The 16,879-nt window shown below is 49.4% G+C and overlaps 1 protein-coding gene across 1 annotated transcript; it reads right to left on the bottom strand.

The window, feature by feature from the left end:
* Positions 1-8,566: 8,566 nt before the first annotated feature.
* Positions 8,567-10,604, bottom strand: EGR2 (early growth response 2). Its single transcript, XM_056850521.1, has 2 exons — positions 10,427-10,604; positions 8,567-9,669 (listed from the first exon to the last, which is right to left on the bottom strand). Exons 1-2 carry the CDS (start codon positions 10,602-10,604, stop codon positions 8,567-8,569), a joined length of 1,281 nt encoding a protein of 426 aa, XP_056706499.1.
* Positions 10,605-16,879: the final 6,275 nt, after the last annotated feature.

The following is a 16,879-nucleotide window of genomic DNA, read 5'->3' as shown; positions in this document are numbered from 1 at the left end:
CCACTGATTTGTCTATTTGGTGGTCCATGGCATCTGTAAAACTCTCCTCCAACACAACATTTCAAAGGAATCTTTCTTCCTGTTAGTTTTCTTCATTGTCTAACTTACACGCCCATGTGGAATACTGTGATATGAAACATCTTGATCTTGGTTACCAGCAGCACAGCCTTACACTTAAGGATGTTTTCTGGCTCCTTCATGGCTGTCCTTCCAGTCTCAATCTCCTTCTGATTTCTTGGCTGCAGTCTCCCTTTTGGGTTGATGATGGAGCCAAGGAATAGAAAATCTTGAATAATTTCTCTTCATCATCAACCTTATTCCCCAGTAGTCATTACTTTTGTCTTCTTGATGTTCAGCTGCAATCCTGCTTTGGCACTTTCTCCTTTAACCTTCATCATTAAGTTGATTGATTGTTGTTGTTGTGATTTCTTGCTAACAAGTTTGTACACTGAACCAAAGTTGGCTGGGATTTAGTAAATTTTAATCTATTTGAGATGGAAAGGTTAGTGGCAGTTTCCTGTAGTAACACAGGAGAGCAAAACTTTTTAGAACAAGGCTAAAATCAATTAAGGATGACTGGAGGAAGCATGACCGAAGTTCAGAGACTTAAAGGTAGTATGATGGAGCCCAATTTTTTCCAATTTCCCCATATGGTTTTCAAAGTTCCATACAAAATTGTTAGATGAGAGATCCTGACGGGGCACACCAAATGACTACTTATACTGCCTAGCAACAATACATGGTTTGCCAGATAGCTGGCAATGTTATCTGCATCCCACTTTTATGTTTCCAACAGATAACTGAATCTTTGGAAGAACTGTACATACACTCAAAATGGGAATGTACTGAGTGGTTGAATCTAGTCTTGCTTCTCCTGCTGAGCTCTCATTGTTGTGATTTTTTTAAGGCATCACTGAATACTGCTGAATAAGATGAGGATCTTAAAAACCCTGTGGGTGAGGGGAATGTTCTGCTGCTAGTGCAGGGGGACAGCTCCTTTCTGATGGCAACCACGTGCAGCATAGGGCATGCTGCTTCAGGGAGTATCTGAAGGATCAGGAGGACCTATGGAGGGGGACAACAGGGGCTACAGTCGGCAGAGCCACGGTGTGCTTGTGGAGGGCCTTTAAGATCCCAGCCTAAATTATTGTGGAAATGTCTGTTTTCAGAAAGAAGTATCATTGTCGGTAGTTTAGAAGCAGTATTTAAACCTGTACCTGTATAGGACAAGCTCATGTTGGTTTGCGGGGCTGCTGGAAAAAAGCTATTCTGCTCTGTTAAAGAAGTAGGTAGAGACTCGCTGTCAAAGCGCTCATGCTCAAATTAGTCTACACCCAAATGAATAAGAACAACGCGTTGCATACAAGCTGTGTGAGACCACCTGTCATAACAAAATTTATTTGGTCAAAAATATCTGTACAGATACTTTTAACCAGCAGAAAACTAGGGCCTTTCCCCCTCCCTGTGATGAGGTACTTGCAAATGCAAATCTGGTGGACGGATCAAAGCAGGTTTCTTGGGTGATTTTTTTTTTTAAATCCTTTGTAGGCCTGTTCAGCACATCATGCTGGTAGTATATCTGAAGGTAACTTTCTCAATGGGAGAATCAATGTCCTTTTGCATAGCGTTTCAGTCAGGGCAGGAAAGTATCAAACTTCATCTAATCAAAAGAAAGGTGCTGTGCTTTGTTCTGTCATGCTGCATGATGGAACAAGGAATATAAAAGATTAGACCAATTCTAATAGTATGTTCAGCACCTCTGCAGTCCTGCAAGCCAATGGAAATACTTGTACATGACTAGGTTGTTACTAGTGTTTTGAATTCTCCACTGCATTTGGGAAACCTTGGCACAAGGAAACGTGAGGTGACAAATCTCCAGCTCTTCGCAGTCAGAAGGAAATCCTCTATCTTCTTTAATTTCTCTAAGTGGTCACATAGTGGACCGTGCACTGAAGTTCTGGCAGTGCTGTATCTGCATTTGATTCTGTAGTTTTAAATACATACTGTTTCTAGTGAGGCTGCTTTTGGTGTAAAACCACAACCACAATTCTTCAGCCTTAAACTGGTTTGACTTGTCGCAGTCCTAAAGGAGTAGGGTGTCATAACAGTGCAGGATTTATTTCAGTTGGGAGGAAAAAGAAGCAGTATTCTAATAAATGAAAAGAACCACTCATGCTTTCCCCTCCCAATATATAGGAAGCATGCTTGGAAGCAACTAGTGCTTCTAAGGGTACATGGATACCTATTTTGCCGTGGTGGCTTAGATGATTAATGGTGCAATCCTAAACAAAGTCCTAAGCCCTTTAATTTCAGTTAAATTTCCTGTCAAGGACTAGGACAGTTATCCTTGCTAGTTCTGTAGCCAAGTGCATTGTGTGAAGCAAGTAACAATTTTTTTTGTAAGAAAATTTGCAAAGTACTTCTAATAGATGTGTGTGTGTTGTAGGCAGTGCAATCCCCTTAAACTATGAGTTTAATACAGTGATCTAAAGTTGGACTTCTCTAAAATTAAGCATTTTCTGAGTCTGATGCATGCATGGGGAATCTCCTGGCAATTGTAGGTGGGTTGTTTTTGAGTTCCATGGAAGGGAACAGTAGGGTATAAATATAATAGTGAATCATGGGTGGCACAGTGTGAACAAAATCCTTGCACAAGTTTTTTTCTTACCTTCGAAGTCAACTGTAAAAGTGTCAGTGCACAGTTTCGCTCTTAAAATTGTTGTTTGTAGACCATATTTTTAAGCATGTTAAGAAGTGCTGCTTTGCAGTGAAAACACGGATTAAAAACACAGTGGATGCCAACCAATGCAGCTGTAATGGTGGAAGGGGCCACATCTAAGGATGGGTACAGGTACCTATTCCAAGATGGAAGCAGAACGGGGTGCTTGAAGGGCATTGTTGTCAGTCCTACCCTACAAGGATTGATCCATAATCCAATTAGAGACCAAAAATAATCTCCACAAATGAGCACTGTTCAAAAAGTGGGAGGATAATGGGGAAATATTAAGAATACAGTGGCTTAGGAGGAATGTCTTGGTGTGCCAGAGTGAATGACATGAATTCCAGAGAAAATCACCAGTGAAGAAGTACCCCAGATCTGACCAGGGCTCTAGATGGAGGAATGTCTAGAAACACGTTTTTTCTTGACAGCATGATTTGAGTCAGTCTGATAGGCCACAGGTAGCCTCACTGCTACCGTAAGCTTCCTATTACTAGTTTACCCTTCTTTTCCCTCACTGTTTATCATGCTGCCTTTCCCCACAACCTCTTTCCTGTCCATCTTATTTTGGATAAGAAGCTCTCTTGCTAAAGACAGTTATCTGGTTCACACAACCATGTGTATCAATGTAAGTGCAGTAGGCAGGGCCTAGTTTATATGTTTTGTACAACGTATAGTGTTGGTTCTTGTAGGTTATCCGGGCTGTGTAACCGTGGTCTTGGAATTTTCTTTCCTGACATTTCGCCAGCAACTGTGGCAGGCATCTTCAGAGTAGTAACACTGAAGGACAGTGTCTCTCAGTGTCAAGTGTGTAGGAAGATATAGTCAGAAAGGGTTTGGGTTTGAGCTGAGTCATTGTCCTGCAAAAGTAATGTGCTAATCATTGTCCTGTAAGTATCAAGATAATGTGCTAATGACGGTGTGGTATGTTAATATGGAACCATTGTATCCTGAAGTGATCTGTTAATGTGTGAAGTCCAAAGCTAATCTCCATGGCTATTGTTGACTACACACTTGACACTGAGAGACACTGTCCTTCAGTGTTACTACTCTGAAGATGCCTGCCACAGTTGCTGGCGAAACGTCAGGAAAGAAAATTCCAAGACCACGGTTACACAGCCCGGATAACCTACAAGAACCAATGAACTCTGTCCGTGAAAGCCTTCGACAATATTTTGAACGTATAGTGTGTTTTTTAATTGTTTAACCCATTACTACTTGCATGCATGAACAAGTTGTCTCACACATTCAGCTGCCAATCATTGTGTAGAGAATCAGATGTTACGTGAACCAGCCCTATGGCATGGTGTTCTGCAATAATTTGTGGTGTAATTGATAAGCAATAATCATTTGGCACCAAAATTCTCATCTCTGCAACTCCTGTGAGAATAGCTACTTGTGTAGTCACTTGAGGCAAGAATTTCCTTCAGGCTAGGAAGTTTTACAGATGTGTGTACTACTTTCCCTTTTCAGTCAAAAATTACCACACTAGGTATAAGTAGGCAGGCAAGCAAGACACTGGATTTATATAATCTTGCAGAAATTAGATCGCAGTGTTCTCACTGTTTCCATTAAAACAATACCCAACTTTCATGTATCTATTTACAGAGAGATCTGGTTCTGTTAAAGAGACATTTACAGAACAGTGGCTCATTTGCTGCAGTTGGTTTGTTGAAACGGCATGCCATTTTCACCGTGATGCTCCTTCCACGAAGTGACAGAATCTTCCCTTGCCCGTTCTAACCCAGAAAGCAGCTTTCTCCGAGTGGGCACTTGGTTGACTGGTGTGGTATATTATTTCCCTGCTTGAATTACCGTAGCTTTCCTTAAATCATGGAACAATAATGAGTCAAAACGCCCTAATTTACATTAACAGTTCTATTTATTGCTGATAGGGGAAGTCCTCAATGCTCAAGAGTGCAACTGGAGGCAGGGATTCAGTTTACCCAGACTCTTTAGTAGAGGAAGCTTGACCCATTTGATACCTCCAGATTTTGGACTTTTATGCTGTCCAGCAACCTCCACTGAATGTGCTGCGCACTCAACCTTCACAGGCAGGCGCCCAAAGAACTGCTTAGACTCCTGGAAGGTGCTTCTTCTAGCCTAGCGAATGTTTGCCCCTCTTGGCCAGCCCTGTGCTGACCACCAACTGTCTCTGAACGTTCCCCCTCCCCGCTGTCATGTGACGGTTTAGGTGGGAAGACCCATTGGCTGAGGCGGGAAATGGGCAGAGGATGAGGGGAATTGTAGCTTTCTGCAGAAAAGTCCTCTGCGGCTGGCCTGCGCATGCACAGTTCCCATGTGTGCCTGGGCAGAAGGCCACTCGATGAACAACAGTTCCAGGTAAGCAACCTTGTTTTTCCTCCAGTTGCAAGAGCACAAAGGGCTGCTGTTCAGAACACAAAGTCAAAGGTTGCAGTCCTATGAATATTTATCTGGGCGTAAGTGCCACTGCCCTCACCTGGATAGCCCCAGGCTAGCCTGATCTTGTCAGATCTCAGAAGGTAAGCAGGGTTGGTCCTGGTTAGTATTTGGATGGGCAACCTCCAAGGAACAATGGAGTTGTGACACAGAGGCAGGCAATGGCAAACCACCTCCAGTCAGCTGTGACTTGTGGCACTTTTGTGTGCCAGCATTCAATGAGTTACGTTCAAGCGACAAAATCCTATGCATGCCTGCTTGAGAGAGAGAGTGTGTGTGTGTAAAGTGCCGTCAAGTCGCAGCTGACTTACGGCGACCCCTTGTGGGGTTTTCATGGCAAGAGACTAACAGGTGGTTTGCCAGTGCCTTCCTCTGCACAGCAACCCTGGTATTCCATGGTGGTCTCCCATCCAAATACTAACCAGGGCTGACCCTGCTTAGCTTCTGGGCCATCCAAGTCAGGGCCTTGAGAGTGAGAGCAATCCTAAATTTACTCAGAAGTCCGCCCCGTTTTATTAAATGGGTATTATTCCCAGGACATTGTTCTAGGAGGGCAACCAAAGTTCACCTGTGAGTGAACATGTGTACATTTGTTTATTTTACTTCATTTATGCCCCGCCTTTCTCCCCAGTTGGGGTCCCAAAGTGGCTTGCATCATTCTCTTCTCCATTTTATCCTCACAATAACCATGTAAGGTAGGTTAGGTTGAGTGTATGTGACTGGCCCAAGGTCACCCAGCAAGCTTCCATGGCAGAGTGGGGCTTTGCAGCTGGGTCTCCCAGATCCTAGTCTGATGATTTTAACCACTACACCTCACTGTCTCTTGGTTTGGGGCCACATATCTTCCCTGGGTTCACTGACCTAGCTTTATATTTCTTTAGACCCAGGCTATACCCTCTGGAATGACCAGGTCACTTGGGGAAGAAAAAGTTACCACTGCTTCTGCTGATAGTAAATTTTGCTTAATTAAATAAGAGAACATTTCCCTCATAAGTGGATGCAGTCACTATTAGGGACATGCAGCTTGACTAAATCTTTAACGTCTGACATTTCTCATTTTCATAAATGGAAAAGTAACTTGTGAAATGCAATTGCACAAATACATTCAAAACAATACCATAAGCCCCTTCCCCTTCAGGCAAAACAATATCTATGGGGGTGGGGGGAGACACAGGAACCTACAGGTGATGGCAGATTCTTCAGCCTGCAATAGTAATGGGAGGAGGTCAATAGGAGAGCCCACAGTTGATTTCCCCACTGAAAGCAACAGGATGCACATGCTTAATTTTGGGATGATTTTACCCTATGTTTAGCAACCGTAGAACAGGCAAAGTATGATTAGAAGGGGAGGCCGTTTCAACAAGTCTGAGACACTGTTTTAAAGGTTATAACCTCAGAATCTCTCCTCTTGGTAGAACATCATGGATTTTCCTTCAGTGCTAAAGTATTGAGAGTTTTGACATTTTGATTTAACCATGCTGGCCAAGCTTTTCCACCAGTATCCTGTTTTATGGGATTGGGGGTAATTCAAGATTTCCACTGACTTCCCAATGAAGTTTAGTATTCACGGTCTTTGAAAGTACTTCAAAATGCTGAAGCACCAAACCACTTCTATGTGCTTTTGAGGATAGGGGATTCTCAAAAGGGGAGGGGGTTTCTCTCCTTCCTGCCCTGTAGCACCCATGGATGAATTATAAAGGGTGAACCAATGCTGAAATAGTACCAGGACAGACTGACCTTTTTTCTCACAAAACATTTATTTACACAATAGTCAAGGCAAAACCGCCTTTCTTGGTGATGGTTCCAGTTAGTGGTTGTGCATGATTACAATATTTCTGCCCCTGTCCAGAGCCAACAAACGCCCACTGTCAACACTAGCAAAATCATTTACATTCTCCTCTGATCCCTTTTTAAATTATTACTACAAAAGCAACAATCAGTCACAAAAAACAGTGCATACAAAAATAGAGTTTCTAGAAAAATCCAAATATTAATAGGCAGAAATATACAGCTATATTAAAATGAGAGCTGAAAATTTATTTGTGTGTGTGTGTGTGGGTTCCTTAATCCCATCCTAAAGATGTTTAATAAGGCAACCAATCTACATGCAGCCACTCCATTGTCAACATCAAAAAAGGCACCACGGACAGTTCAACACGATTGCATGCATTCCAGGCACCAGAGAATGTATATACAGCCTCCCTCTCAATAATAAGTTAAACTTCTCTCCCATTAGCCTCCCAGATTCTAACCTCCCTTACTTCCGAGGAGGCTGAGAACAGTGCATTGTTTCGAAACGAACACACACAAAATAACTGGAAGGGGGGAATCGACATTGGCGGCAAAGAGCCATTTAAACTGAAAGTACCTTAAAAAAAAAAAAGCAGATATTGCCACGCCTCCTGTCTAGTTCCGTCTCATTGCACTTCTGTTTTCTCAAAGAGTACTCCCCCGCCCCAAGATCTTGAACACATTTACTTCTAGTAGTAGAAAAGAGCAAGAGTCCAGTAGCACCTTAAAGACTAGCAAAAATATTTTCCGGCAGGGTATGAGCTTTCGTGAGCCACAGGCTCACGAAAGCTCATACCCTGCCGGAAAATATTTTTGCTAGTCTTTAAGGTGCTACTGGACTCTTGCCCTTTTCTACACCTGTCTTTAAGTATAGGAGAGTACTAATATACTATCCTTAAAGACAGATGGATTCACATTCTAGCTGTATCTGAAGAAGTGAGCTGTGGCTGACGAAAGCGCATCCCCTGCCAGAAAATATTCTTGCTAGTCTTTAAGGTGCTCCTGGACTCTTGCCCTTTTCTACACCTGTCTTTAAGTATAGGAGAGTACTAATATACTATCCTTAAAGACCGATGGATTCACATTCTAGCTGTATCTGAAGAAGTGAGCTGTGGCTGACGAAAGCGCACGCCCTGCCAGAAAATATTCTTGCTAGTCTTTAAGGTGCTCCCGGACTCTTGCCCTTTTTGACCGCTGCAAACAGATTAGCACGGCTACCCACTGAATTGCATGTACTTCTCAGCGTGGTTCCAAGGCGACTCGCTGGCAAGTAAACGCGTCCCGGACCTCCGCACTGTTAGTTGCATCGCTGTCGCTCCGGACAAGAGGAGAAGCGTTTCGGCCTCGAGTTCCCCCGAGGCCGTTGTGCTCGTTTGCGTTTTGGAGGCGGCTTCGGCCCAGCGCGAGGGCGCGGTCCTCCCCCGCCGGATCCCCCCGGAGGGGAGCCCGCGAAGCCATAAAGTGCAGCAGCCGTCCCTCCCCGACGTTGCCGCGGGTCTTGGGCAGCGTCTGCGAAGCGGGGGGACCGAGGGCTCCGTCCGGGGTGCCCTGCCCGGACGCCCCCACGGGCGGCGGGCCGGCTGGCAGGCAGGCAGGCAGGCAGGCAGGCCCGGCTGGCGAGCCCCCCGCGGCGCATCAGGGCGTCCGGGTGCGGGGGGCGCCGCCCGAGGGGGGGGCGCCCGGGGGGGCGGCCTTGCGCTCCTTCTGGCGCAGGTGGATCTTGGTGTGGCGCTTCCTCTCGTCGGAGCGGGCGAAGCGGCGGCCGCAGAAGTCGCAGGCGAAGGGCTTCTCGCCGGTGTGGGTGCGCACGTGGGTGGTGAGGTGGTCGCTGCGGCTGAAGTTGCGCAGGCAGATGCGGCACTGGAAGGGCTTGTGGCCCGTGTGGATGCGGATGTGGCGCGTGAGCTCGTCGGAGCGCGAGAAGCGGCGGTCGCAGCCCTGCGCCGGGCAGGGGTAGGGCCGCTCGTGCACGGGCGTCTTGCTGGGCCGGTTGGGGTACTTGCGGGGCCGCAGGATGGGCCGCAGGGGCAGGTGGGGCGGGCTGCCGTAGGGGCCGGCGGCGGCGGGGGGCGGGCGGGGCGGCGGGCCCTCGCCCCGCGTGAAGTTGCGGATGGTGGAGAGGGGCGTGAGCGGCGGCGGGGGGGCGCGCGTGGGGTCCAGCGCGCAGGGGAAGGGCTTGCGCTCCAGGTCCCGCGGGCTGCACGACGGCGGCGGCGGGGGGAAGAAGCCCGGGTAGTCCGCCAGCATGGAGAAGAGGCCCCCGCCGTCCCCCCCCGCCGCCGCCGCCGCCTTTTGGGAGTGGTGGTAGGACGGGGGCGGCGGGTAGGGCCCGGCCGAGGCGCCCAGGTACGCGCCGTCGGAGCGCGCCTGCTGCTGCTGCTGCTGCTGCTGCCCCCCCGCCGGCTGGTAGAGCTCCCCGCAGGCGGAGTAGGGCGGCGGCGAGTAGAGGGGCTCCAGCTCGCCGGCGGGGGGCGGCCCGGCGCAGCCCAGCGGGTTGGGGGAGGCGGCCGACGGGGCGGGCGGGGCGGCGGGGGCGGCCACCCCCTGCAGGACGCCGGCGCCCACCAAGTTGAGGATGCCGTCGGGCGGGTAGCAGCCGGCGGGGTACGGCGGGTCGATGGAGAACTTGCCCATGTAGGTGAAGGGCTGGGGGGCGCGCCCCGGCGGGGCGAAGCCGCTGCAGGCGTAGGGCAGCTCCAGGGCTCTCTTGTCGCACATGTCCGCGCCGGTCAGGCCATCTGGGGGGCGGGGGGGAGAGAAAGGAGGCTCGTCAGTCGGGGGGGGGGCCGGGCAGCGTCTCCCCCAGGCCCACCTCGCGCGCGCACCCCCCCCTTCTCGGAGTCCGGGGGAGGCAAGGGCCCATGGGGGCTTGCAGGACACTGGTGGGGGGGGATTGGTGGAAGAGAGACCTCCCCCCCCCCATGCCACAGACCCAAACCTTAATCCCCACTGGGCGCACGTTTGCTCCAGCCCGCAAACCCTAGAAAGGTGAGCTCGGAAAAGAGAGAGGAAAGAGCCTTTGGGCGCAAACGCGCGGTCGCTTGAGCCTCCTTTCTTCCCTGTTCCAGCCGGGATCCAGCCGGGATCGAACGATCCCGGCTGGATCCCGGCTGGAACAGGGAAGAAAGGAGGCTCAAGCGACCGTGCGTTTTCGTTTCCACGCGGCAGGCTCGAGTCCCTCGAGGTCCGCCGACCCTGGCACAGGGGTGCGTGGCAAGGGCTCCGAGGGCAGCTCTCGGTGCGGCCGGGGGGAGCCGCTCGTGGACCCCAACCCCACGCCTCCCGCGACCACGCGCGGCCCCCCACCAAGGCGAAGGGCTTTCTCTCCGGCCACGGTGTCGTCCGCCTCTTCAGCATCGGCCGGCCGCGTCTCACAGGCCGCCCGGACCTCCCCACGCTCCAAGCCTCTGCGCCCCCTTTCTAAGGCTCCCCCCCCCCAGCTCGCCCTCCACCACACCCCAAAGTGCAAATCAAAGGGGGGGGGGGCTGGCTTACCTCCGGTCGCGCCGCTCAGCTGGTCAAACGTTCCTCCCAAATCCCCGTTAGGGAAGATGGCCACGGAAGGGGGCAGCGAGGTCGCGATGTCATCCACGGGGTAAAGGCCTTCAGGGAGCTGGGGCACGAACCCGCCGAGGCTGACCGGGATTTTGTCTAGGGTCTTGGCGGTCATCATTTGCTCCGCGGGCCAGCCTGGGAACAGCCCTGCCTTCCCTGGAGGGTCGCTACCACGCAGGGATGTGCTTCGCCTCCAGAATGGGGGGAAATACTTTTATGGACGTATAGGGGGGGAAAAAAAAAAGCAAGGCTCTGGCTGCCCCCCCCCTGGGGTAGGGCGCTGTATCGAAAGGCCCGGGAGTTGCTGCTCGTGTGGTTGTAACAGTCGGCGCCCCTTGGCGAGCCGTTTCAATCAATTGCAGCGCTCGGCAGATGGGAAAAGTCCTGCTCTAAGTATTTATCGGGAGGCCGTGAATGCCCGCGACGTCACTGCCCATATAAGGACTGAGGAACGGGGCCGGGCGGTCGGGGAGGCGCGTCACGTGGGAAATTAGCATGGCGCGTCCTGAGTGGCTGGGGCCCCGCCCCGGCTGGGCAGGAGCGGCGGGCTGGGGCACGGCCGAGGAGGGGGGGGGAATCGGGGTTGTGGGAAAGCAACCGCGGGGGTCACGGGTTAGGCGCACGTGGAAATCCGGGACTTGGGAAAAAAATAATAATGCTCCCGGGGATCTTGCGGGGATGCTTCTAACAGGGAAGGTTTTGCATTGGCTTGGCCCCTCTTTAGATGCGCGCTTTCCCCCCCATCTGAATTCTCAAAACTCTGCATGGGGGCTTATTGTTGAGTTTTGAGGATAGGGATGGGGGGGGGGGAAGCGCATCTAAAGAGAGGCAAATCCAATGCAAAACCTTCCAGAGAGAGAGAGAGAGGCCATTTATTCATGGAAGGTTTTGCATTGAATTTGCCACTCTTTAGATGTACTTTCCCCCCATCCCTATTCTCAAAACTCAACAATAAGCCGCCATGCAGAGTTTTGAGAATTCAGATGGGGGAAATGTGCATCTCTAGAGTGACAAATCCAATGCAAAACCTTCCATGAATAAATGGCCAGAGATTCCGGTGGCTGAGCTCCAGTCCAAAAAAGGAGCGCATCCGGCGCTCTCCGGGCTCCTCCTCCCCGCTGCCTTTTTGGGGCCCCTTTCCGGAAGCCTCAGCTTCGGAAAGAGAGCGGAGCGGAGGCAGACGCCCTCCGCCTCCCCGCCCGCGTCCCTTGGCCGCGGGCAGAAAATAGCTGCATGCAGGAAATCCGACACACACACGCACCCCCATTCACTTGTCTGCACCAGCGGCGGAAAGATGCGCCCATAAGAGCGCGCGGGCTCGGCCCGGCCCGCGTGGAACACTTGCGCGCATCCTCAGCCGGGGGGGTGGAACGTGGTTGGTTTTGGGGGTGACCCACGGCAAGGTCCTCCGCAGGGGGATCCGGAGGCTACAAACAGCGCACGGGGGGAGGGACGGGGCGGAGAGAAGGCGAGCGCCGGCCGGGACCCAGCGAGGGCAGCTGGGCAACCCCTTTCCCGAGTCGGAGACTCGGGAAAGGGGTTGCCCAGCTGCCCTCGCTGGGTCCCGGCCGGCGCTCGCCTTCTCTCCGCCCCCCACCCCCCGTGCGCTGTTTGTAGCCTCCGGATCCCCCTGCGGAGGACCTTGCCGTGGGCGATCCAGGCGCCCTCCGGCAGCAGCCCCGGTCCGCCAAGGCGCATCGCCCCCGATTTACGGGTCTTGCAAAGCCCCCCGCCCCTCTTCTCCCGGCCCCTCTTCTCCCGTGCAACCGGTCGCTTCTCAGCCCAGACACGTCCGGGCTCCCGTCGGTGTCCCGCCAGGTCTTCTTCTCGCCCGCCCGTCCTCTGCCCAGGCTCAGAGGCACCGTCTCGTTTCCAAACCCGCCGGGCTGAGCCCCGCCCGTTCAAGACCTGCCTAACGCCGCCCCGTTGCGCCTAAACCTGCGCTTTCCGTCGCGGGGGGACCCTCCGGGGGCTTTGGGGGGGGGATCGCGCCCAGCCACGCGCTTCCCCGCGAGATGCCTTTCTTGGCACGCCACGGGTCCAAACGTTCCCGCGACCACTGGATTCCTTCCGTTGGCATGCGCGCAGCCCAGATCTGCAGGGTCTGACCCATTAAGGGTCAAACCCTATCCGGAGCCCCCCGGCACCTTACAAAGTTCCTCGAACCGGCGAGGATCGCTGCAGCCAATGTGGATGAAGGCGAGCGCTTCCGAAGAAATCTCGTCCCCACCCTCCGGGGACCAACTCTACAGCGTCCATAAGTCACGTCCAGCCGATTTTCGTTCAGAGGGGGCTGAGGTCCCTGAACCGAATCGGATCCATCCGATTCACGAAGCGAGTCTGCAGCCGCTGACTGCCAAACGCGTCGGCGAGCCGCGAACGGGCAGCCCGCCGCGGGGGACGGAAAGCTAGACCGAAACCAGAGATGCAGCTCATGGAAATCCGGAACAAACATACAAGATGGATTTACTGTGATTTAATTTCTTCCTATTCAATTCTCAGATTGATTAAAAAAAAAACATTCTTATTTTGGATGACCTCTTTAGATGGATGGACTCCATGAAGGAAGCCACAGCCTTCAGTTTGCAAGATCTGAGCAAGGCTGTCAAAGACAGGACATTTTGGAGGACTTTCATTCATAGGGTCGCCATGAGTCGGAAGACTTGACGGCACTTAACACACACACACTTTACAAAATAACAAAAATCCCAAACGATCCTGGCCTGCCAAAGATCTGCTGTTGTCTGGGTTTGTTTTGTTTTTTTACTTCGGGGTTACAAGCGGGATTGGCTTTGACGAGCGGGACCCGATTCCGCGGTTCTCACCAAACTATTCCGTTCCCATCTAAAACTTTCCCCCTGGCTTGATCTTGCGCCGCCCTGTGGTCGAACGTGTCAACTGCAGGCTTTAAATCAGTTTCATTCAAAGACGCGACATCATTCCAGCCGCGATCATGAAATGACTGCAAGACTTTCTGTCAACTCTTGTTATTTTCTTGAGGTCGTTTTTTCGTGTGTGATGTCTTTAAAAGGAGGTGGCATTAGACTGTTCCAAACAGGAGGAGGGGTTAGGTATTAGGGTTTCCCCCCCCTTAAGCTGGAGTGAGCTTATCATTATAGAAATGCTTAATATTTGTACAGCTCCAAATAATTTATATATGCTCTCTCAGTAATTTTTTTAACAAGGCATATTTGGTCTTAATTTTAGGTTAGGTGGGGTTGAATGAGGAACCTTGGAATTCTCTTGTGCCCCAATAACCAAGTTGATTTTGTCCATGTATTTATATATTAAAAGCATGAATGAAGCTGGGGTGAGCTTATCATTATAGAAATGCTTAGTACAGCTCCAAATAATTTACATATGCTCTCTCAGTAATTTTTTAAACAAGGCATATTTGGTCTTAATTTTAGGTTAGGTGGGGTTGATTGAGGAACCTTGGGATTCTCTTGTGCCCCAATAACCAAGTTGATTTTGTCCATGTATTTATATATTAAAAGCATGAATGAACAGTTTAAACAAAGTAATTAAAAGCAAGATTAAATTGAAGGGGAATATACTATCCAACATGCTATGATTTAATTCTCTCTGTAGCCAGTCTTTTGTGAATATGAGTTTCGGAATATATATCTAGTAGTCCCATTCAGTTCTTAAACAGCTCTCTAAAAAGGCAATAGCTTACCGAGCACAGTCCACTTCAAATGGCTGAGATACCACATCAAAGAAGTCTCTCTCCTTTCTTGAAGACACCCAGCAGATACCGCACACTCTGAAGTGTGCAGGGAATGAAGGCCCCCTTCCAGCCATATTCCTGTTGGAAAAGCTGCAGCCTTCTAACAACACTGGCCTCCGGGACAACCTCACCCCAGTTCTTCCCCCAAATTCTGTGCAATCACATTGATACTTGCCCACCCACACCTTTGTCTTTCTTTTGCTGTGCTTTTGTTTTTTGCTTTTCTGCGGGTCACTTGTAATAGGATGGAAGGACAAAAGAAATCACAGTCTTATGGATTAGAAACCCCAATGGGTGCAAGTAAAAGTCCACAGAGGGAATGAAAAAAAACAGGGGAATGAGAAACGTGCTTGCGAAGCAACCTGTCACTGAAAGAAGCTCCTAGAGCCCAACATTTTACAATTCCATCTGTACATTGGAGGTAAAAGGCAACCAGGCAAAAAAATTCAGAAGAAAACAATGCTTAGACTTCTGGTACTTGCTCAGCCTAGAAGATCAAAGCAATATGAACCAACTGAAAATCACCAGCCATACAAAAGCTCCCTTGTCCCAGGCTTGCTGGTTAAAAAACCCCCAAAACAACAATAAAAACCCTACGCCAAATTTGTAATGGCATGTCTTGAGTTAGATTACAACCCTCATGCATTTATAAAAATATAAGTTTTTTAAAAACACTGGAACGGTAAGTTTAGTTTATATTTTGATGGTATATGTGCTCATCCAGTGCTTCAGCACAAGGAAAGTGTTTGCTGGTTGTGTTTTCCTCCTCACATGATCTCTGTTTTTTCAGAAGTGATGCTGATGGTCGATGGCCCTTCCACTCCTAATTTTTTGAAGTATGAAGTACCTGGATTTTCAGAGCTGTTGCACAAGGCTGATGACCAACCTGCAGTTGGAATAAGGGAAGACCAGCAAGGGCCAAGCAAAGCAGGCCTCTGTCCCTCTCCTTAGGACCTTTCCAGACAATCTAGTATATATTGTAATAAAATATTTTTAGTTTTTAGCATGCCATGAGGATCCTGTTTATGTTTGCTGCAATGGCTACCCCCTCTGGAATATGCTCAGTGGGCACAATATGCTCACAGTTGCTATTTATTTGAATATAGGTGCTCTCCTTCGAGGAACTGAGGTTCATCATTCCCCGCCCCCTTGCTAAGAGCCCCTAGTCAGAGGCCCAGAGATATTAAAGTTGTTCATTCTCTTCACCTGCTCTATATTTATTTCACTAGTTAATCACAATGAGTTTTTTTCCTGCACATATTCAGCATTCAACTCAGTTTGATTTTGGAAGGTATGTCCTCATATTTGAATGGCATGAGAAAACATTTCCTCATTTAAGTCTTGTTTGATATTCTGTACTAATGATTTAATATAAGGTACCTCCTGAACTGGGCTTTCAGCCAATAAGTTACATCAAAGCATAACAACACAGATCACAGTTCTTATCTCTAAGCCTGTCTAGTCAACACCAGAATAAGGCCAGTTTTATTCTCACAAATAAGAAAATAAAGATGAAACGGTCAGCCTGAGGTAAGAAGGAGGCTTGTCCTGTGTTTAGATGTTAGGTCCTAACTTTTATGATTTAATTAATTATATAACACACACACATATATAGTGTAGAAATCATAATAGGGTGTGTTGTGTATTAAGTGCCGTCAAGTCACTTCCGACTCATGGCGACCCTATGAATCAAAGTCCTTCAAAATGTCCTACCTTTGACAGCCTTGCTCAGATCTTGCAAATTGAGGGCTGTGGCTTCCTTTATAGAGTCAATCCATCTCTTGTTGGGTCTTCCTCTTTTCCTGCTGCCCTCAACTTTTCCTAGCATGATGGTCTTTTCAAGTGACTCTTGTCTTCTCATAATGTGACCAAAGTATGACAGCCTCAGTCTAGTCATTTTAACTTCTAGGGTCAGAGGCTTCTCTAATCTATTGCGTTAGATAAGAGAGTCCTGAAACCCACATATTGGTATGTATGTATGGCTAATATCTTATATTTTGTAACAGGCTTTTGAATCAGATCTAACTATCTTATTTGACTTAGAGTTTGTTTGTATTTCATTACATTATTCTTAAGTCTCAAATATTCTTATAGCTCATATATTCTGTTTGAAGCTTTTACAATAAAAAGAACTTTGTTCAAGTTAAGTTGTGTCCTGCCTATTGTAGGGTTTAAGCTACGTAAGATAAAATATCACTTCTTAGGAAGGGATTCATTCTAGAAGCTTATCCACTGAACAGCAGAGGCCACTTCAACCTTTCTTCTTTTACTCCATTTTCCAATTTCCTCATCCCCTACTACTACTTGTCAGCAGGAGCTTGGTACCAGTGGGGGAAAGACTGAAGCAGGCTGAAAAGACCACAGTTCCTGTGGGCCAGTGTGCGTGCTCGCCTCTACAGGGAGTGGCCTCATGCCACCTAGAGGACATGGCATGAGCCAGCCCAATCCTTCTGACAGGCATCACTTTCAGCCAGGGACTCGCATGAATAGCGCAGCTCCAAAGTCCATGTGGTCCACGTCAATCTCCCCCAGGAAGTGGCACCCAGCAACATGTTGCTTCACTACTAGATTCTGTTAGTTTTAGGTTAGATTAACACACCAAGGTCTTTCTAGAGAGAAGAACTTACTACGAGGGTGATGATGGATGCTCCTGGGCCATTCCA

Source organism: Euleptes europaea, chromosome 5 (assembly GCF_029931775.1).
Source record: "Euleptes europaea isolate rEulEur1 chromosome 5, rEulEur1.hap1, whole genome shotgun sequence".
In the NCBI taxonomy this organism is placed as follows: Eukaryota; Metazoa; Chordata; class Lepidosauria; order Squamata; family Sphaerodactylidae; genus Euleptes; species Euleptes europaea.
This window is presented reverse-complemented; position numbering and strand designations above follow the sequence as displayed.